Source organism: Neovison vison, chromosome 10 (genome assembly GCF_020171115.1).
Source record: "Neovison vison isolate M4711 chromosome 10, ASM_NN_V1, whole genome shotgun sequence".
Classification (NCBI taxonomy): Eukaryota; Metazoa; Chordata; class Mammalia; order Carnivora; family Mustelidae; genus Neogale; species Neogale vison.
In genome coordinates this window covers 10,630,432-10,653,857 of record NC_058100.1, presented here as the reverse complement: position 1 = coordinate 10,653,857, position 23,426 = coordinate 10,630,432, and the positions used below count along the sequence as shown (strand labels likewise).

The 23,426-nt window shown below is 46.6% G+C and overlaps 1 protein-coding gene across 1 annotated transcript in view; it reads right to left on the bottom strand.

Moving 5' to 3' along the window:
* DUSP10 (dual specificity phosphatase 10) overlaps positions 1-10,286 on the bottom strand; it is a 39,402-nt gene extending 29,116 nt beyond the window's left edge. Inside the window, exons 1-2 of the mRNA XM_044266799.1 lie at positions 10,170-10,286; positions 7,082-7,935 (exon numbers count right to left, since the gene is read on the bottom strand). Of these exons, the coding sequence (XP_044122734.1) occupies positions 7,082-7,892 (811 nt within the window). The 5' untranslated portion in view covers positions 7,893-7,935; positions 10,170-10,286. The remainder of the gene's footprint in view (positions 1-7,081; positions 7,936-10,169) is intronic.
* Between the last annotated feature and the right edge of the window lie 13,140 nt (positions 10,287-23,426).

The following is a 23,426-nucleotide window of genomic DNA, read 5'->3' as shown; positions in this document are numbered from 1 at the left end:
TGAAGATAAACTCCTCCCTAAATAAGGTTGTATAGGACAAGAGGATGAAGAATACAAACAGGTACATGATCTTCAAGGTAGAAAGATCTGGAATACCGGCCTGGTCTGGGTATTCTCTCACCGAAGCATTAAGATTGTAAGGGTTTTGGGGGCAGAGTCCCCAGCCTGAAAACAAGAGCCCAGCATGCAGAAGGCATTCAGTAGTATTTGCTGAACAAATGAATGAGCTTACTCCATGCACAGGCTGTACCTCCGTGGAGACCAACATATCAAAAAGTCCCTAGAACCCTGAGATTCTTTGGTACAAGGGTGCACTTTGATACGTGTGTTTCAGCTCGTTATTAAACCACTAAGTTTCCCAGAAGACAAGTTTAAATCTATGTTAATATTTGTCCTGTATTTCCAGGACCCAGGCAAGTATCAGGACCATGAGCTGCTGCTTTCAAAAGAGCTTAGACTTAGGTCCCTATAGTTCTGGACTGAAATCTCAAAATTCAACAAAAAAGGGTATTAATACTAAAAATTATTAATTAAGTATATTATTTCATATTTGTATGCTCACATTAGATACTGTTATGATTAGATAATCTCACACACACACACACACACACACACACACACACTATCAACCTGGCAAGACCTATTTTAGCACTAAGGACCCAGGCTCTAAAATTAATCATGCATGTGACCTTGAGCAAGTTAAATCTCTCTAGGTCCATTTCAGTAACTGCATAATGAAAAAACAGGACTAGATCAAACTTTGCGGCATGTCAGAACCACTGGGGAAACTCTTAAAATTCTTGATGCACAGGTTGTACCCCCAGACCAATTTAATCAGACTGTCCAGAGGTGGGAACTGAGCATTGTAGGTTTTAAATCACCCCAGGGGATTCCAGTGGGCAGCCTGCAGGGACAACTTTGGGACTAGGGGGCCTCAAAGTTCCTTCTTATTCTAAAAACTGGCATGCTTGTGTTCAAAGAATGTGAAAAGACCTCCTCTGGGATCAGAATTTCCATCCCTACTGCACAGTGTATCCTTGTCTATCTACTTGAAGTCAATTGCCTAGGCACTGCAAACTGACCCATTTTTATGCTCAAACTGCTCCCCCAGGCTGGGTCAGGGAGCCTGGATGCGGCCAACACCGAGTCTTAGGAAGTAGGGCCGGCTTGGTTTCTGGTCAAAGACCCACCCTTAGCTTCTGAGGGTACGTGCGCCACAGGCTGTACGGAGAGTTTCTCTGCTCCCATGATTTTGTCAACCCTCCCTGCCCTTACCCTCCTTTTTCTAATCTAAAATCATTATCTACTACTGCCAGGAAAGGAGTTTATTGAACTTGTCCTTGACAAGCCAGATGGTTAACTTAACTGATGTGAATTAGCAAGAACAAGTGGTTGATATTAACATGCTCCCATAGTACTCTGCTTGGAACAACTTGCCATCTTCTCCTCTGACCAACGTCTAATGTAAGAGGATCTGAAAGGGCACAAGGTGGTGGAACAGGGCCCAGACTGAGAGCTATTTATGTGCCCAGGTACCTGATTTCCGTTGTCTCAGTCCGTCCTATGATGGGGGAATTAGCCCTCTTTTACAGTGGAGAAAGAAGTGGGGCATTGGGAGGTGACCTGAGCTCCCTAAGGACACCTACAGTCGGTCAATAGAAAAGCCTAGATTTGAACTCAAGAGTAAAAGGGCTAAACCCCACTTTGCTGAGCACACAGTGAACGAGGAACAGAAAGAGCAAGGACAGGGATGAGGGAGAGAGCTCACTTACATCTTCCCACTTACATTCTAATTAGGAGGCAGGATAGTATATCCAAAAGCGCAGAGTACAGGCCACTGTGAACCAGTTCAGAGAAAAGGATCGCGTCTCACTTACAGAAACGAGCAGGCCTTCCCACGGTTCCCTCCTTTTTCCTTCACACGCCGTATCGTCACAACTCAAAGCTTCGAGAACTTTTGAAAATGAAGCACACTTCCCCCTCCTTCCACCTACCCTTTTATAGTCAGACTACAATCCTTATTCCAAAAATAAATCAGCCTGATGAGAGGCCAGAAAAAATGAAGCTTAATAGTTTTCCACTTTCATTATTGACTTAAGGGACACTAGCTGGACAGACTTATCATCGTATTTTTACAAATTTCCCCTACAAATAAATAATTCTAGGATATGCCCAAATAACTCTGGCGTCTTGGCTCAACATGTTTTTATAATTACTTGGCACTCCAACTGTATGCTACTTAAATCAGGGAATAGTCAACAAGTTATTTTTAGGCCATAGCAACACACACACACACACACACACACACTCTCCGTTATACCTCGCCTGTCACTTATACTCCTTTGGAAGGGGAGCCCAGATTGTCTTTACACTGATGCCATCATTTCTTTTCAACCAATGGTAATAACAGTATGAAGCTTCAGTTAGGGAGCACTCACCATGTATGAAAACTGGTCTGGGCCCTCTGTACACATGACTTTTTTCGACTCCTAGACTAACACTGTAACATAGCTGCTTTTACATCCTCTTTTATAAAGGAGGAAATTAAGGAAGTAAGGGATGAAGCAATTTGCCCAGGGGTTCATGGCTATTACAAAGGGACCAAGGCTAGAATCAGACAGACTGGATCCAAAATCCTGCCTGAATTTCTCCACCATTTGCAACAAGGCGAATGTCTGGCATGTTTGGATGTTAAGCAGGAGCTCAGAATAACAACACGAAGTTTGTGCCTACAGGAGGTATGTCTTTATTTCACGTATCTTTTAAAAAGTTCCTCCCGACATCCAGAGAGACAAGAGGAAGACTGTTGTTCCCCTACGACAAACAACGCAGAAAAAGACTATTTTCCTGGGGTCTCTGATTACTGAGCATAGCCTTTCACACTTGGTCATCAAACTCAGTACCGCCTGTAAACGTTACTTCAGAAGCGTTTGTGATTATGGAAGAACGTGTACTCTGCGTGGTTTATCCCTCAGGAATTATGATGGAAGGTTTTATAGTCTACAAATTGAACTCCCTGTGTTATCGTATCTTCCCTACGGATCAGCCTCCTGAAGAGACTGTCCCTCCTCCACTGCTCCCCACTGAACACCACTGGTGCAGCAGCAAGTCCGCGGGAGGGACTGGGTCTGTCGGTCAGGCTTTGTTTCCTGACAGCACAGAGCAAGTACAGGCATGGGCCTGACACATCCACGTGGAAGGGTGAACTACAGCCCCCCGAGGAGGCGCCCAGAGCCCTCCCACTCCGAGGAAGAAAGGCTTCTCCACAGACCTGAGAGCTAGCTAGTCACGTTAGAAATTTAAGTTTGAAAAAGTGGGCGTAAGACACTGAAGTATTCAGGAGTGAAAATGTTGTCTGCACGGTACTATACAATAGCCGCAGCCTTATTAATTCTAGAGTAGTAACTTTAAACCTGAAACATATCTGGCTATATTAAAATGTTACCTGTACTATGTACTATAAAATATTTCAACAACCGAAAAAGGAAGAGAAAGTCAATAGGGCAATTAAGAACTACAGTTTAATCTGCGTGGTAGGTATACGGTGCTCTTTATCCCCTTTCTTATTTTTCTGCATATCTGAAAATTCTTATAATAAAAGTTTTAAAGGCACAGAGGTCTTTAAGGAGGAGGCAGGTGGCAGTAGATTATCCTTTTCAACACAGGTCAACGATGATTTTCCTGAATCCAGCTTTCCTGAAAAGGAAGGGTACCTTATAAACATCAAAACAAAGATGGTGGCTCTCCTTCTGGGAGGTCCAGAACCATCTAGCCTTCTTATTCAGTTTGGTTAAAAATCATACTGAAGGGCGCCTGGGTGGCTCAGTGGGTTAAGCCGCTGCCTTCGGGCTCAGGTCATGATCTCAGAGTCCTGGGATCGAGTCCCGCGTCGGGCTCTCTGCTCAGCAGGGAGCCTGCTTCTCCCTCTCTCTCTCTGCCTGCCTCTCTGCCTACTTGTGATTTCTCTCTGTCAAATAAATAAATAAAATCTTTAAAAAAAAAAATCATACTGAAAATCAACTTGGGGTAAAACAGACTGTAATTCTCTCAAAAATTTTGCAAATCCCTAAATATTTATGCATTTGGATCATTTTCACCGCAAGGAATAGAAGCACTGGTCTGATGCCATTTATTCTTCAGAAGATGAGAATAAAACATGGATTCAGACACGGGTCACAACAGAGAGGGGACTGTAAATTAGAACAGTAACTTAATCCCAGGGGCTTCTGAGGCTCTGATCAGTTTCTTCCCAACCTGACACAGCATTACTAAAATGGTAACTGAGCAGCCGTTCTACTTGACAGGCAGTACCAAAAATGGAGAACATGGCATTGAAACAGGGGGACAGAAAACTTGGACAGGGGAGGGTAGGAACCAGTGTTTACAAGTTTACAAACATAAACCAGAGAATCAGCTGGGCCAGCCATAAATTACCCAAGATTGTACTGAAATCTCTCAAAATAAATTAATGAGAACTTCAAAGTTTCTACCTTTCATTCACTACCTTCACCACCATAGTTTCCCTGCAAAAAAAAAAAATCACTCATTCCAAAATGGTACCGCTACCACTTCACTAAAATAAAATCTTGCATCACCTAGGGAGGGGATTAGTAAAATAAACCTCAGCAGAGAAGCCAGACCAGAATGGTCTGCTTGACCCACTCAAGAACTTGGGAGAAGTCGCTGGCCATGTCTTCTGAGAGATGCCCACCCCATTCTTTACCTCCACGGTGCTATGGTATTAACCTTTGGTATACCCAGATGAAAGGGTAGCTACGGATATCGTAATTATGATCACTCTCCTTTCTTTCCCATTTTTGTCCCAATTTTAAGCCATTCCCCCCAAAGAGACCAACATAATAATGATGACAATAATAAATAAATTAAATTACCAACCCTTTTGCTCCTAAACTATTTTCTATCAAATTCCCAGGTATTTGAAGGAAAAGCACCCAAAACTACAAATAATCCAACCTCTACCACCAGTGCGTCTTCCAGGTCGACCGCCGCTCTGTCTCACCAACCCGAAAATGATGAGCCCTCACCGCGGCCGCCTGGGGTGCCCAGTGGTGAGGTCAGCAGCATGTCCGGCCCCGCCCCACTGAGGCAATCTTAACTTCACTGACACTGAGGAGCAAGCCCAGGCTGCCTGGACTCTCAGCTACATCCACGGGGAAGGAACCCCACTTTCTTTGGTAACACCGGGGAGGTTCATTTCCAAGCATTTGACAGGCCACCCCTAAACACAATAATGTCCACTGCAAATAAGAGGGTAAGATCTCCAATTCCGCCTAGTCATCCACATGTTCAAGTCCAGAGTCACCTTAATTTGTATTGTTCAATGTCTGTCCTCAGATCACATAGACACAAAAGGTCTGCTTTTTCCTAACATCGACACTACATGAGCAAAGAGATGACCTACAAGACCACTGGCTACCCCTCTTTTTGTTCCCCAAGATTAACTATTACAAATGAGAAATTTGTGGACTGGATTTTCTCAGCCAAAAAAGACAAAACAAGCCAAGATCATGGTGAGAGAACACTAGCTGGGTACGCCAACTGGGAATCACTCAAAGTCAACCAAACAAAAATAGAAAACAATAAAATACAGAGCTACACAAAGGAAATCTGAATGTATCTGTAATCCTAAGAAAATTCATCAACCACAACAAAAATGCCTGGGCCCTGCTGAAATTCTCTGGATATGACCTCCTTCATGTTCTCCTTCCCACCAGAGCCTACCAACCCTAAGAAAAGTTATGCCTTTGTGGCAGTTGAGCCCAATGACAGCAAGCTCAAGAAGAGCAGGAAGGGATGGGATGGAAGTCGCGGGGGTTGGGGGATTTGTCAACATAATTCAGAACCATATTTCCAATAATGCTACTTAACAAAAGGCAGAGTGCATGATTGAGAAGACAAGAAGGAGAATGGCAGAGCTGTCACACAAAGATAAAATAAATGACTTATCCCAATGGCCTACTGCATTTAATATGCAAGGTGTTCAAAAGAACAGAGCAGTACCTCTGGTCAACACACTTCAGGAGACTTGGTAGTGATGTGGCCTAGAAACTGTGTACCTTAGCTCAAAACACAAGAGAAGAAAAGAGAGAAGATGACCATCTCTCAGCGCCCTCAAAGGACAGAAGACACCAAAGAAAAAGAGTGGTGTGTAGTGCCCCAAATGACAACATCTGAGGGCAAAGAGCAGCGAGTCAGATAGACACAAAATGAAGGTTCCCCTGCTATGTTAGGCAACACTGTGTGGAAGAAGCTCAGAAAACAGTGGGTAATTATTTCTTCCTGCCCAGGCTCAGCAACACTGATGTCAGAGTTATTCTGCATTCAGTGTAAGGGGCCAAGTGACCGACCACCCCATCCTGGAAGGAGCCATGATGCCAATGGTTGTCAGATGAGGCCAGAAAGAACAAAGGGTTGAGGAATAGTTCATTAAAATGTCTCTGTCCCCTTGGAGCTTTGGCAGAAGAATGGATGTCGTTGGGACACTTACGCTTTGGTGCTGGGGGGCTGGCGGGTGCTTACAGGAAAGACCTCTGCCCTTCTTGAAGGTCACTTTATAATCCATAGAAAAGGCAAGCTAGTCAGAGGTGAGAAAGAAGATTTCCTATAAAAAGCACTGGTACCTGTAGGTTTACTGATAGTTCACCATAGTTTCTGCTTCCTCTGGTCCATCAACTTTGGTTAAATCTGAGAGACAATAACTTTCCAACTGGTTTTTGACTGGAATAGAGCTACTGGACCAGCTATGACTTGAGATACCATCTTGTGGTCCACAGCCCCACTAAAAGGTGAGAGAACAGTCTCAGAGAGGTGAAATGCTCGCACAGTACAAATGAGAAGCTGCGCGGAGGCTAGAACCTGGGTCTTCCGGCTTCTGGTTCCATGTGACTGGTTTTTCTCACTACAGCAAAATAGTTAAGGGCAAAGAAGGGAAAACAAGAAGAAGGAAGGCTATTTTGGTCTCACGTAGCCATGGTAAGGAGAATCCTGGCACTTCTAAGACAAACCCAAAGTGAACCCAGGCTAACCAGGACTGTGCTTGGGAGGGGGACAGGGGCATTACCTTTCAACACCAGAGGTTCTTTGCCTTCTCTCTTCAGGGACTCGAGGACTATGTGAAGTGGCTGGGAGGGCATCACTCGGCTCGGCTCATTGGTATTCTCATCATAAACTATAATTTCTTTGGAAAAGATCCTCTTGAAAGAGTCCTTGCCTTCCCTACAGGAAATCAAGTCTAAGACCGTGATCTTGCCCTGCTGCAGTCTCCGCCGGCTGATCTTATCGGCACAGTTAATGTGGACAGCTCCTTGGATGTGACTTTTGTTGTACTCCATGAAGGGCCTGCAGTCAATGATGACAGGGCCCTGGCTTGGCAGGTGACTCTTGCTGCATTTGGTCATCTTCTTCGCCAAGTCATTGGGGTAGATTATTTTGATGCTGGCTAGCTGCTTGGGGGTCCCTGACACGGGGCTGCCCACCCCACCTGACGGACTTAGAGAGCCTGCATTCTCATTGTTGTTGACCATCTGGTTGGCAGGGTAGGTGGTAGAGGTTCCGATGGCGGTGGTGGCGGTGCCGGCAGCAATGGCTTGGGTTTGGGCCTGATTGTCCTTGTCGTAGGTTGCCACAGTGCAGCAGCTGGCACTGCTGCATCCACAATTCAGGGAGCGGGCAGAGCCGCTGGATGAGGGCATATACGTCAGATTCGCAGCCTTGAGGGATACGACGGTGGCGGCAATGACAGGAGGGTGGCTGTTACTGCCTGGGGCGGCAGAGCCAAGGTAGCTAGAGTCTAAACAAAGGTTGAGATCCTGAGGTCGGACGGGCCTAGACAGTGCCACTACTACCCTGTCGTCTAAAGGAGACGGAGGCATGAGGAGGCTGAAAACTGGCAATTGAAGAAGAACTCAAGACAGTCTGTAAAGAAGGGGAGGGGGAAAGAAAGAATAAAGTCACGTGACACAAAAGGCAGTCTGATCCAAACCCTAGGAAAGGCCTGTGCATCCCTCTGAGTGAAGTTGTCCTATGGGCCCTTTATCACGCCACTCTCCAAGCCCGAAACTCATTTTTAGAGATTCGAAGACGATGTCAACCTGAGGGCCCCCACCTATTTGGTGACTAAGTCTTAGGTTCCACGGACGGTCTACACAAATGTTGATGAACAACGTCTCATGGACCTACATCAAAGTTCAGCCTCGGAGAAAGTACAAGCACAGAGAGTCAGAAAAGCCAAAGACAGAAGGGAAGGCTCTTAAGAGGCATCTATTCCGGGCCTCATCTCCTGGGCAGAAGCATAGCGCAACCATATGAGAAAGACCCATTTGTCCCCCCTTGCATACTTTCCGTTTAATTCCTTCACCCACTGCAAAGGCGAGGGAATGACCATGAGCTCTGGCACTGCTCACCGAAATATACAGCAGCTAAATATACAGCAGGGGTGGATGGCAACTTTCTGCGAATCAGAATGAAAGTATCCCCCAAGTGAATCTCTTTAACTAGGAGCTATTCTTGCTTTGCATCCCTTTGAAAAGCACAACACAGTCATATTAAAACCTCCCGTGTTTCCTGTTAGTCTCTTATAAATTAATCTGCATTTCCCCTTTTGTTACAAAGGAACTGTCCTGAAACAAAGACTCAGGTCAAGAAGCCAGGTCTGGTAACCCCCCAACCCTGGCAGATCCATCACCCTTTGCTCCTCTGCTGCCCACCTCAATCCCCCTTTCCCCCGCCCACACTCCTGCCTTTAAGAAAATGACCACTTTGACTGCCCACTCCTTCAGTTCCCTAGTGGCACAGACTATGCATCCCAGAGCTTCTCTCAACGTGAGGGAGGGAGCCACTGTGTATAATATTTCAATCCCCCACAGAAAGACCCCTGCCCCTTGAAGAGGATGAATTCCATAGAAAGGACTTCCCCTGTTAAAGGGGGCGGTGAGGTGTTGCCCACTGGGTCCACCTCCTGTCACCTGAGAGGACGCCTGCAAAGGAATACAGTTCCTTCCTTCCCATAGGCACAGGGGCACTCCACAACCCGACCCTACTGGCTCTTCTTCTATTAGACATACTCAGAGAAAAGAAACCAAACCCCATGCAAGAGTCCTCACCTAAACGAACTTTAAGAGATGTCTGGGAAAATGTCATCTATCATCTGTCTACACACGACCGTCACCACTCTCTGACACAGAGCCAAAGTGTCACAGGCAGAATCCACACACGCGCGCACACTCATACACTCGGAGACACGCACCCGACACGTCCACAGTTCCCCACCGATTCACGTCTCTCTCACCCACCTTTGGATGGGAGAGAAGGATTCAGCACCCCCCACCCCGTTCCTCCCTCCTGTCCTCTCACCTCTCCCCTCCCCGCCCCTCCTCCCTCCCTCCCTTGCGTAGTATTTTTTTGAAGAGCAAGTACTATTCCAGAAGCTATAACTGTTTCCCAGCTGGACCAAGCGGTGAAAGTCTTTGCTATTGTGTTATCAGGTAGGGTCCGTCCCAGGATCAACAGCCCATTTCCTTTGCGAGGGACGCATAAGCGTGCTCGCGGAGACACAGGCTGGGACCCCCCACCTCCACACGGAGTGCGCGGCTGGCGCTCTCTCTCTCTCTCTCTCTCTCTCACACACACACACACACACACACACACCCCGAGTGTATAAAGAGATCTGCATCCCTGCAGCAGAGGGTCGGGCGTATATGTTGCCCGTGAAAGCATCTAGACTGGCCCAGGAAACCTCCCAGAGAAACACTATGCTATCCCCTCTCCCTTGCTAGTCGTCCTTCCACCTCTAGGCAGGGGCTGGAAAGAAAATTAAGTCGTTAGAGAATGCTACTTCCCCACTTCTGGGCGCTTATTCCCCTTCGCAACACAACGCACTAACAAGCCCCTGGCATTTAAAACTGCCGCAAAGCATCCCAACAAACCTCGTTTTTTTCTTCTCCCCAAATCCAAGTAGACTGCAGGGAGAGTTAACGCACTGGATAGCGTGAGCCATCAGCCGGAACCCTATAACCTCACCTGCTGTGGCTCCCCCGTGAGCATCGCATCTCACGCACACACACACACACACACACACTCACTCACACACTCACACTCTCACCGCCTTACACTCCGGGCTCTCAGGAGTAGCCGGGGTGACTTCCACTTACTTCATAAATAAGTGTAGCCCTCCACCATCTGGCGCTCCGCTTCAGCTAAGGATTCGCCCATTCAGCCCCCATTCACTTAGCTTCATTGATCTCCAGCAGCAACATAGTTACTTTCTCTTTTGCTACACTGTAAATGTAAGATTCTGAGGGGGCGGGCCGGCTGCCGATCGACGGCACGTTGGGCCAATAGAAATCCGGACAAAGCTGACCGCTACCTCACAGCGGCCCGCGGCCAATGGACAGCCTGGGGGGAGGAGCCGGGGGCGTGGCCTCGTCTCTTTAAGGAGGGTTTATCCGACGCCGCTCCGGGTCCACAGTGTTATAACACGGGCGGTGATGTCATTGGCAACCAATCAAAAACTTAAAAGGGCCAGCCGGGGCCCGCGCGGAGCAGCTGCTCTCTATTTACATGTAAACCGAACGGGCTGGATGCAGTTAACCCTTTCTGGGGCTGAAGTGTCAATGGGCCAAGCTCGCCGCTTCGGCTTAAAACTGGCTCTGTCCCTTTCCCGGACCCCCCTGAGTCCCCCTAGCCCGGGGGCAGATCGCGCTTTCTTTTTCCTTCTTACTCAGGACGGAAGATCAAAAGTGTCGAAGTAACTTTCTAAAGGCAAGAAACAAGAACGATCGCCGTCCCCAGTGGGGAAACCGGGTTCTCCGAGTCGCTAGAGGTATTTTGACAAACCCTAGCCCGAGATTCACAAACGTCGCCGAGCCTCCTGCGGTGGCACAGACGTGAGCGCGCAGCCAGAGGAGTCGCTTCTGCACCGGCCCTCGAGCACCCGCCACGCGCTGGGGCCCGGGACCCGGGCGCAGCTGGGGAGTCGGCCGGCGGGACCCGGAATGCGAGGCCCGCCCAGCCAAGCTACGCCCGGTGTCTTCGGGCCGCCCCGCTCGGCTCCGCGCCGCCTGGAAGCGTCGGCCGCCAGCCCGCAGATGTCGCTGCCCCTCCGGCTGCCCTACTGCTACCCGACGCGGCCGTGGCGCGGCGCCCTCCGGCTCGCTTGCATCCGCGCCCCGGTCACGCCCCCACTGTCCCCCGCTGTCCCCCGCTTGCTTCCCTGGGCTCGGCCGGGAGCACCGAGGCGGCGCTGTGGAGGGCTGCTCAGAGGCGGCTCCAGAATCGGCGGGGAGCGAGCCCACTAGGCCGGGCGTCGTGGTGCTTGCCATGCGCTCGCCACACCCCCGGGGCCGTGTCTCCCGCCTGCCGCGCAGGGTCCCCGCGCCTGGCCTTCCGCCCGCCTTCCCCGCGCCGTCGCCAGCGGCCCCGCCACCGCGAAAGGCTCCAGGCGAGGCGAGGACAGCCAGGGCGGCGTTTCTGGAACACCTCCGCGGGCGGCGAGGAGCTGGAGCTGAGTGTAAATAGCCAGATCCAGTGGAGCCAGCGGAGCGTCGAGGAGGCGACGCCGACCCCTGGGTTTTCCAAACTTTTTTTTTTTTTTTTTTTTTTTTTTTGTCGCCCGCGGGTGGCCAGCCGAGGCACCTATCCAGAGGAAAAGAGCGGGGGACGAGGCAGGCTAGCTTGCGCCTGGGCACGAAAATAGCAGGGAAACTGCCAGGAAAGTTGTGATGGGGTACGCAAAGGAGTGGAGATGACAAGATGAACTGCGGAAAGCCAGCATCACAGAACCGTAAAGAAATAGAGCTTTTCCTTTTCCGTCTCCTGTCTCAGAGAGACAGAAGCGAAGGAGTTTAATAATGACAACGGAATACATTATATTAGGAGCACTAGAATATTTGGCTATGAGTTTTCTCTCTTACTAGATTGAAGGTGTTTGGTGACATACTTAAGGCTCCAGGCCTATTAAGTAAACTCAGTGGCAGCGACATATTCATATAATTCATTTAAGTGCAGATTTGAAATCAGAAGTTGCCAAAGGATGGCCCGCTACACACTCAGCGAGCTGCTAAAGAGAAATCAATCCTCTTGGATTCCTTGGGGGATGGGGGAGCGGGGAATATCTGTATAGTTTTTAATGTATGTGTATACACATACGCAGTCCAGCTTTCACACCCATGTTTCCACGTGCAGTAAATGCATACAATCATCTTTAAAAGAAAAGGGTTTTGTGTAGCCCTTTTTGCATTCACACACCAAAACACATACACGTTCACCCCCCTTAATGATAACTAATGAGTACTTAGAGCACACCTTTGGGTCCTTACACCTTGGGGATCAGCAGGTCCTGGCCAAGGAATTGGTTCTGGTTAATTTCATAGAAATCAGAAAGGAAGTTCCCAGAGGGTCTACATGGATCTATTTGGAGCTGTAATAGCTTGCCTTTCCCTAACCATAGACAATTACTGAAAAAATGTTCATTAATTTAGGGTCAGAAAGTTCTGGGTGTAAGTCCTGATTCTGACTCTCATCTATAGTGTGTGTTCATCCAGCCTCACTGTGTTCATTTATTTATCTGCAAGATGGTAACATCCCAGCCCAGAAGGAAAAGGGAAAAGTCCTGATGGCAGTGCTGGGGGAGGGGTTTGCACAGGAGGGGACACTCTGCTGACTCTGCCCATAAAAGGCATTCAGTAAAAAAAAAGCATTGTCTTTGCTTGCAGAAACTGGGTGCCTCTGTTTAAAAACACTTGTGATCTGTAGATTATGAATTCATTGCTAATGCCTCACTATCTAAGCCCAACAAAGTAGGGATTTATACAATTGCAGAATAGTTTATAACAGCTTTTCCCAGAGACCCAAAAGGGGAATGTCACTTCAAAAACAAATTTAACTCATTTAATGAGATAATTATTTTATTATAGTTTCAAACTAGTGGATTATTATAATTCAGTTGACTAAGAGTCGAAGCCATCCAAGCTGAAAAACTAGGAAAAATGGCAAAATTCCTCACCATTTATCAAACTTGAAACATGGAAGAATTACCAGATCATTAACATATGCAAACATGTAATTATTTTTTTAATTAAGCATCTCTAAAGGTATAGCTTATGTTCAAATTATAGAGTGGTAGAGAACAGATCACAGATGGCTATTTTCACAGTCATTATACTTTTGAGCTTCTTTTGCACAAAAAGAGGTGATTTTGTTTTTTATTTTGTTTTCAGTCATAAATGTGAAAACACTATCTGAAGTACTGCCCTTAGATTTAAATTTGTAATACCAGCCAGCCAATGGCTATGAACCTGATCTGTATACAAATTGCCAGCAAAGCCTTAATGTTCAATTTTAGTCCCAAAGAAACAGCAAAGCATCTTCACTGCATTTGAGTGCTCTAATATGATTATGCTGAACCACATCTTTGTTCCAACAAACAACATGAGGAAAATACTGTTTTGGTGGAAAGCACTATGTGTTAAAGCCAAAAGATGAAAATAACTCAAGTTAACATATAGATATAATATGGATCATTTGAAAAAAGAATGTATTAATTAAATGACTTCCTTGATGTGCTCTCAAATGGGTAAGTGTGGGGGATGATGGCAGAAGGTAGGGGTGGATGTGAGAGCTGGGTTTTCAAAATAATTCTCAAGGTCAAGGTGGATTCCTGGAGGTACTAAAATTAAGGCAGAGAAAAACTTAAAGAAAACTAGAAATAATACATCACAGGGTAAAGGCGTTAGTAAATTACCAAGAAGTGGGGAAAGAGCTGAGGGATAGAAAGACGAGGTGTCCAAGGTGCTGAGGTCATTGAGGCCAGCCTTGGAAAACATCCTGAAACACGTTCCAGGGCCACAGAAAGGCTGGTGAGAAGGATCCACTGGAAGGAATGGCCGCTACTGTGTTTGTGGGGTGATGGAAACAGAAGCCGGGCCCTCTGCTGGTCTCATTCTCCATGAGTTTGGACACAAGGATGCCTGCAGATCTTTCTCGCTAAAGTTATGAGTAGGTTGCACCGGTGACTCTGGAAAAGGCTCTGAGCCATGGAAGGTTGTAGATCTGCATTTTCCAGTACGGTAGCCATTTGCCACAAGTGACTACTGAACACTTGCAATGTGGCAAATACGAACTTAAATGTGTTGTAAGATTAACATACATGTGGGATTTTGAAAACTCCATGTTAAAAAATGTAAAATATCTCAATTACTTTTATGTCAACTACATGTTGAACTCTTTGGATATATGAGGTTAATATAAAACATTTTGTTAAAGATTTTATTTTTTTATTTGAGAGCAAGAGAGAGAACATGACCAGGGGCAAGGTGTGGAAAGGGGCAGAAGGAAGAGCAGACTCCCTGCTGAGGACCCTAAGATCATGACCTAAGCGGAAGACAGACATTTAACTGACTGAGCCACTCAGGTGCCCCTCAATAAAATATGTTAATGAAATTAATTTTACCTGTTTCTTTTTACTTCTTAGAATATGACTATTGGGAAATTGGAAAAGACTTACACACTTTACATCTTTTTGTGTGCAGTGCTGTTCTAGAGCCTATAATCCTGCCTTTGATTTGAGGTCACTTTGGTGCCAAAGGCACCACAACCACAGAATGTTAGAGTCGAAATGGACTTAGAGCTTATCTAGGCCTGTCGTTTTCAAGCTGTGCTAGGATGAGCCACAGGGAGCGGAGACACCAAAGCCAGGGGTAGGGTAAAGTCAGAGCTTGCGGGGTGAGCTGGAGGAGCTCTGAGACCATGCTACCAACCCCTAACCCACACTTGAGATGTATTCTTCTCTTCCTGAGACTCCGAAGTAAGAGTTCACTGAAGAAAGAACTTGGTATTTTGGTGTGGTGTGGTGTGGTGTTTTGTTTTAATCCCGGCCCATCATTTTACCTGTAAGGCAACTGGAGGCCCAGGGAATGGAGATGACTTGACCAAAGCCATCCTTGAACTTAGGACTTGACTCAACTTCATCTCAAGGTCCAGCATGGCCTCTACAGTAGAGGAAGTAACTGACCTCTTTGGGAATTAATAAACTCCCTGTTTCAAGTAAGGCAAACTGGTCCCTCTCCAAGCACTTAGCCGTTCTTCCCCTTCCACTCATCCTTCCATTTGTGACCTCAGAAATGCCTCCTGCTGTTTGTCAAAAAAGAATTCTGGCCAGGCCCACATGTGTGGATCATTGACACAAACTTCTTTTCTTTATGAAAATGCCAAACAAAGAACTCACTGGCGGTTGGTTTCCAGCAATGCGTTGCTCTGGGATGGATGGCCTATTATTATTATGTGTTGCTACATCAAAGACTTCACATTCTCCCCTCTGCCAGGCTGAGCAATCATTTTCTCATTAGAAAATGCCGTCAGACCCACAGCCGCTCAACCCCAGGAGGCTGTGACTGAGTACTGTGAAGGGACCTCCTGGGAGGCCTAGACAAGCAGAGGTAAACACACCCTCTAAGCATTTCCAAAGCCCCTGCCACCTGGGTCAGGTCTAATGCAAAGGAATTACTCTAACATCCTGAGCATCTTTTAGTGGCTTACGGCTGTATGGCTCCCAGATAGAACGAGCTCCTTCACATGGCCCAGTGTGTCACACTGTGCCTTACTGATCTTTACAAATTAAACAGGGACTGAACCGGCTTTAAAGATCTGGCATTTGGAAAAATAATAGTAATCGGTATGGAGTCTCGTTCCGCTATGTGCCCAGCACTGCTGCATGTGACTGGCAAGCATTAACTCTCTTAAAGCTTCACATTCACATCAGGGCTATAAGTAGGTACTACTTTTATTAGCCCTAATTGAAAGATGAGGACACAGAAATACAGACGGGTGAAGAATCTGCCCCGGGTCACACAGCTACAAAGCAGCAGAGGCAGCACTGGAACCCAGACGATCTGGCGCCGGAACATCTGCTTTTAACCATTACGTGTGATTTAATTCACTCTCTCTGTGATTTTATAAACTTCTTTCGTATCCCCCTCCACCTCCCAACTGCCAGCGTATTTTTTTAATTGCCTCTGTGAGAATGCACTGTTTTTCCCTCTGTTTTCTCCTGAACCGCTTGGAGTCCCTTCTGTCCTCACATGTTCTTTCTCACTGCTGGATCCTCCACGTTCTGGACGGCATCAAAACCTCCGCTTTGGTTCCAGAATCCTCCTGAATAGCGCTCTAAACTTGGTCAGTGCTTTTAGTCGCTGCTGCAGGCAGCAGGGGAAAGCCTAGGACAGATCTGTTACCCAGACCCAGACTAGTTCACTGTCCCATCCCTGAGCCCGGCACCAGAGCTGGCACAGAGTGGAGTGTGAGCTCAGGAAGTTTCCAGGAAATGAAGAAACGAGCGGATGAATGAACGGAGCATTTTTCTTATGCATACCCTTGCACTGTTTTTCCCTAGATGCACACCTGGCTCATCTGATGCCTTTGAAGCTACTGATCTGGGCCTTCGGCCATGGGAAGAAGTTAAGGCACCTCCGAAGTCCCTAAGTCCAGGCTTCTTATAAATTACTTATGCAGATATCAACCAAAGATCCGTCCCCACGGAGCCCCATTGCTTGTGCCTCTGTTTGCCCACCAGATTCTCCCCCTGTATATCTTAACTTCAATTTCTGTCTCTCCTGGCTTCTACACAAATATCAACAGCTTTCTCATTACCATCCATCTCATGATGATCCGTATCCTACTCAAGTTTGCATCTGTCAGCACTCTGCACTGTGATCGTCTTCCGTGCTCAGGAAAATTTCGCCCTTCTTGTTCACTGAGTTTTAGCAGAAGGCAGGCATGTTCCTTTTCTCTTTCAACATCTTCCCTTATGGAGCGTTCAAAGACATCTGTTTCCATGTGCTCCTCTCCCAGCCAGGCAGCTCGGCCAGTGTTTCTTTTCCAGCATGGGACTGATGCCGATGAATAGCTTTTTTCAGAAAGAGGCATTTCACCCAGACCCATGCCTGGAAGCCCGTAAGTTCTCCGTCCTCCTGGGAGTGGGTAATGGGCTCTTAAAAACATGCTGTTCCAGTTCTGGACTAGACAGGGAGCTATGACCTGAGAAGTCCTATTTCTAGTGTTCGGTGAAGGTGGCCCACATCCCCTTAGGCACGCAGCATAGGGTGTTCATTGTCGCCCCCGATTTATGCAGTGGATAAAGCAACCACTTTAGATTTACATTCTCGGCTTGCAAGCACTAAGAATGTGCAAATGTGGCAGAGGAGTCCATTTCTGGATGAATTGAAGCGTCCACTGTGGGCTGAGTACTGAGCCCACAGGAACACCCAGGCACGTCATAGATGCTCAAATGAATGCAGGTCAGGTCAGGTCCTGTCAATGCAAGTTATTCACAAGAGTAAAATCCCTGTTGAAGTTGACTAGATTTGTAGTTCAGGTAGGAATCTGAGAGAAGAAGAAAATGTTATTGATGCCATACACTTCCAGTTCACAAGAAATTCAGAATTCAAAGAAGATAAATAGATCAGATCGGAAGGTGGCCACACAGAGCTGGCACTGTGCATCGTTCATCTGCCAAAGCATGGAGCCTGGGACAGGGACACATTGAGATGTATGATTCACAGGGAATTCTTAGCCACCTCCAATGCTGCCTTTAGCAATTCCAATTCCTAGGGACTGGCAAAACAGATACTATTGGATAAATTACTACACTAAACTTTTTTTTTTTTTTTTTTTTTAAAGATTTTATTTATTTATTTGAGAGAGAGAGACAGTGAGAGAGAGCATGAGCGAGGAGAAGGTCAGAGAGCAAAGCAGACTCCCCATGGAGGTGGGAGCCCGATGTGGGACTCGATCCCGGGACTCCAGGATCACGCCCTGAGCCGGAGGCAGTCGTCCAACCAACTGCGCCACCCAGGCGTCCCTACACTAAACTTTAAATTGGATTCATAACAACAACCAATCCACTGAAGTGTTTTCTTTATATTCTTCACAGCGGATTTGGAGTCCCTTTTCCATGCATCATCCCAATCCTTGTGTAGTACATGAATTCTCCAGAATGTGGATAAGAAGTTGGACACTTAGACATTTTGCTCATTAAGATCAGCCAGCATATCCCACCAATGGTTCCTTCCAGCCCATCTAGTACTTGGGACTACTTTCCAGAAGCTCAAACTTTTGCTTCCCCACTTTCTGCCTTCCAATCATCAAAATTAGTTGTGGAAGGAAGAAGAAAGGACCAAAAGAAGGAAGGAGAGAAGGCAAAAGGAAGACAGAAATAGCTGGGAATTTTTGTTCTGTTTATAATCTTTTTGCTTGTACTTTTGACTGCAGAGTTGCAAAGTGTATACTTGGGCAGAGAGTGAGCAAAGAGTGGACAAGTAGAGGAAATGTTGCTGATTCCAGACATTTTTGTTTTCATAAGCAAGGCAGATGGGAACAGAATCTGGCCACAGCAAGCTGTTTTGAATGCTTGGCTGCTGAAACTCATGGTGGCCCTGACGCTGAGCCTGGCGGTCCCTAGCAGATACTGGGCCCCTGCGCCTGGGATGGGAAGGAAGCCATAGGGCTGTTGGTCTTGATGCATCTAGACTCTGAGAGGCAGCTCTGACTCCGGCAGCAATGGTCTGCTCCTGTGCCTAGCTATTGGGCCTCGAGGATGAAAGCATCTAGTCCTCACCCTCTGGGAAAGCTGAACCAGGGGACATTGTGATATGTTCAACTGCATGCCCAGAGCCACTGTATTGGAACCCAGGGCAAGTTTCTCTGATCCCACAGTATGAGTAGCAGTTTGTGCCTCTCTCCTCTGAAGGTGCAGAGCTTTTCCCTCTGTGTGTTTAAGCTGCTGTGATCTTCGCCTCTGATGATTAATTTCATGTGTCAACTCAACTGCACTACAGTGCCAAGATAGCTGGTCAAACATTATTCTGGATATTTCTGTGGGGGTTGTCTTTTGGATAAGACTGACACTTAAACTGATGGTCTTTGAGTGAAGCAGATTATTCTCCATAATGTGGGTGGGTGGACCTCATCTAATCAGTTGAAAGCATCAAGAGAACAAAGATCAATCTCCCCCAGGGAAGAGAGAATCCTGCCAGCAGCTGGCCTTTGCGCTTAAACTGAAACATGGGCTCTTCCTAGGTCTCTAGTCTGCCAGCCCATCTTGCAGATTTTGGACTTACCAGCCTTCTCAATCAAATGAGTCAATGCCTTAAAATAAATCTCCCTATGTATGTATACATACACCCTTTGATTCTGTTTCTCTGGACAACCCTGACCAATATATACCTTTCTTTCCTTTTATGGACAAAGCAGAGGAAAGCCTGGGAGATGCACATTGTGTCACATGTTGACACATCTCCTTTCCTGTCCTGAATTACTAAAGACACACTCAACTGAGTGACTCTTCATCTGAGTGTCTTAATGTCCAAGAGTTTAAAGCTAGTGAAACGGTGATAAGGATACACTCAATAAATCTAAGATAGGAAATCTTTTAAAAAATTTTAATCTGAGGTAGGATATCTGATACAGAAGGAAAACGAACGTCTAACCCTACCCTGCCCCACCCCCTACAATTTATTAGAAAAACTCAGAAAATCCCAGTGAGGCTTCTGGCTTTGGATTCTAAAGCAATCGAGAGATTGGAAAGATAAAAATAAGTTATGTTCCTGAGATCCTTATTTGTGTCCATTTAGCCTGAAGGAAGAAAGATATGAATATGTTTGTTTTCCCCCAAATGCATATTTAATCTTAACCTAAACATCTTAAAACTGGAGCTTGTGGGGAGTTTCCATAGTAAGTATAGATTGCTTTCCCAATTTTATATTACCTATTGAGAGACATTTTGAAACACAGAACTAATGTTGCAGTTACTTAATTCTTGTTTACATTTGCTTTTCCAAGGTAATCAACATGCAGTTGGATCATTAAAAGATCTCAGCGTAGGAACCTTGCGTGGACTTCTCAAAATGAGGAGGCCACAGTTCACGAAACCACATAGGAGACGAAGTGTCCTCTGTTTCTGCAGCTGCACAGATTCCCTGGCTCTTTCTCAGGAATGTGTGAAGAGCATGACTGCAAATCTACAGCTCTGCTTCATCCTCCCCAGTTTCTGGCAGACCGGAAGCCTGTTCTCTAGACCAGAGCTTCTCCACCTCTAGGTTCACACAGATCACCAGGGTGTCTTATAAAAATGCTGGCTCAGTCTGAGGGGTTTGAAGTGGCGGGGGGGTGGGAGGTTGGGGTACCAGGTGGTGGGTATTATAGAGGGCACAGCTTGCATGGAGCGCTGGGTGTGGTGAAAAAATAATGAATACTGTTTTTCTGAAAATAAATAAATTGGAAAAAAAAAAAAAAGAATACAAAAAAAAAAAAATGCTGGCTCTGATTCAGTAAGTCAGCGGTGGGATCCAAGATTCTACATTTCCTAATGCATTTCCCCATGGTTTTGAAGGAGCTGGTCTACAGATTACATGCCTGGACTCAGACCATCCAATTCAGTAGCCACCAGCCACATGTGGCTCTTTGAGCATTTGGTTTGGGGTTAATCTACATTAACACTGTAAGTGTAAAATACATACCAGGTTTTAAAGAGTCAGTCAGAAGAAGAAAATATCTCATTAATAATTTCATCTTGATTACATGTGGAAATAACATTTTAGAAATACGGGCTTAGGGACACCTGGGTGGCTCAGCTGGTTAAGCGTGTGCCTTGGACTCGGGTCATGATCTCAGGATCCTGGGATAGAGCCCCACATAGGGATTTCTGCTCAGCGGGGAGTCTGCTTTTCCCCCTCCCTCTGCCTCTCCCCCAGGTCATGCTTTTTCTTGCTCTAGCGCGTGCTCTCTCTCTCAAATAAATAAATAAAAATCTTTTAAAAAAAATATGAGGTTCAATAAAATATAATTACTTTCACTTTCTTCACTTGCAGTGAATTTTTTTAAATGGAATTACTAGAAACTTTTCAGTTACATAGATTGTTTTCATTTGTGGCTTGTATTAAATGTCTGTTGGAGAGTTGTGCTCCAGATCAACAGAGCTGGCCCAAGACATTTTTGTAAGGCAGTGAATTCCCTACTCTTTTGGTTCCTTTTCAACAGGCACTGAATTCATCTCTTTTAATTTTTTGAGAGAGTGTTTGTCGGGGGTGGGGGTGCGGGTTGCAGAGAGAGAGAGAGAGAATCCCAAGCAGTGTCCAACCTCAGTGTGGAGTCCAACAGGGGGCTTGATCGCAGGACCCCAAGTTCACAAATTGAGCCAAAATCAAGAGTTAGACATTCAACCGACTGAGCCACCGAGGCTCCCCCAAATCCGTCTCTTGATCCATCTCGTGGCTCTCAGATCTGATGTTGTGGTACGTGTCCTGGCATCCCTCTCCCCACCCCTTTTGAAGATGGCTCATCTGACTGCATGGCTATCTTAGGTCCTATCAATCAGGGTGTGTACTCTCTGGCAAGACCTAGCCCCAAATGACACAGAAACACCCTCGAAAAATCACTAATGGGGCTCTCCTGTTCCCCTCCAAAATCTGTGACATACACAGGCACTTTATAAGGAACCAAGTCTCTCAGCAAAAAGAGCACAGACTTTAAAACCAAGAGACGCTGGAATTTAATTTGATCACCTTATTAATTAGTTAAACCAATAAGCGACTCTGAGCCTTTTAGGTGCTTGGGATTCATGGTGAACAAAAGTAACACCTTCTCTGCCCTGCAGAGCTTCAAGTTTAGAAGAGAAAACAGGCATTAAGCCAGAAAGTATATGAATAAATAGACCACAAAATACAATGCCAGAGTCTCTTGTTTTCATGTGTGAACCTTCCTTATCCCTTCTGAGCCTCGGTTTGGTTTTTGGAATGGGGATAAAAGCACCCGCTCCCAGGGGTTTGTGAGAATTAGAAACAGCGATGACATCTGTGCAGCTAGCATCGTGCCCAACACAGAGTAGGTGCTAGTGACCAGCTGCCCGCTCTGGCTAAATAAAAATGAGCAGCCGGATCATATTTATTTGTTGGCTTATTTATATGCTGCCCTGTAGTGGGTAAGTTTATGTATCAACTTGACTGGGACGTGGGGAGCCCCAATAGCTGATAAACATTATTTCTGGGTGTGGTTTGTACTGATGTTTCCAGAAGAAATTAACATTGGAACCAGCAGATAGAAAAGAAGATAGTCCATGACCTCAGGATAATACCCATCATCCAATCCATTGAGGGTCCAAATGGAATTAAAAGGTCAAAAGAGCTAATTTCTCTCTTCCCCACCTCATGGATGTCAGAGCTTCTGGTTCTCTGGCCTCGGTCTCCAGGACTTACACCAATGACCACCCCCCACACCCCACCCCACTACGAGGTGGGTTCTCAGGCTTTTGAACTTGGACTGAATTGTATTATATCACGAGCTTTCCTGGGTCCCCAGCTGCTCAGCCTCCTTAATGCTGTGATCCAATTCCTATAATAAATCTCCTTTTCAATATATCTAAATATGTCCCATTGGTTCTGTGTCTCTGGAGAGCCCCGGCTGGCACACTGCCTCGTCGCACAAAGCATTTGCGGTAACCGGTTAGGCTGCTGTCCCATTGCAGCTGGTAGGGGAACTCAACTCAAACTTCTTGACATGTCCTCAATCAATTCTTGGCACATAGGAAACATTCAATAAACATTTCTGGAATCAAACTACACCGGGAACAGACTCCTTGCGAGAGCCCTAGCACAAACCTCCTCATTTGCAGCAGATGCTAGAAGCCAGTTGATGCAGCTTACCCAGGAACACACTTTTGGTAATCCCTCTGGAAAAGAAGACACTGGTCTTATCTGCCAGGCACCTGTGGACGGAGAACAGTTCGCAGAAGGGCAGCTGGAGAAGAGAAGGGGCACTTGGAAGAAAGAAAACAGTGGGGAGCATGTTGCAGAGAGGCAGAGAGGGAAGGGGGGGAAGTGGACACTATGTCAAGGATTCCAGTTTCAGGAGGTTTGGTGATTAAGAAGAGGAGGGAGCCAGGAGCTCCATAGACAAAGCACCAGCATGGGGGGTGAGGTGGGGGGCTTTCTGTTTTGTTTTAGAACAGAAGAGGTGAGCATAGTAGAAGCTGACCTGAGCTGCTGGTGGAAATGAGGGAGAGACAATACAAGAGAGAAAGCTGCCGTGGCCCCGAAGCCCAGGCAGGAGGATGGGTGAATGCGTCGGCAGAACGGGGGGGGGGGGGGGCTACCAGCAGCCTTAGAAAGTAAGGGGTCGCCTTGGTTTCTGAGATGAGAAGGGAATGTGATAAACATTCAGTACGGTGAGAGGAGGGGAGGGCACGCTGGGAGAGTGAAGAGCCCGGCGCACGCTGAGGTTCTGCCCAGACTTCCAGCTCAGACTCTCCCGAATCTACAGTCCAGACCCAGGCTTCTGGAAGTCTGGTCTGTGACTAGTGGCGGACCACACACTGTTTGTTGCTGGTCTAAATGCAGAGAAAGAGTTTTGCGCCCGAATGT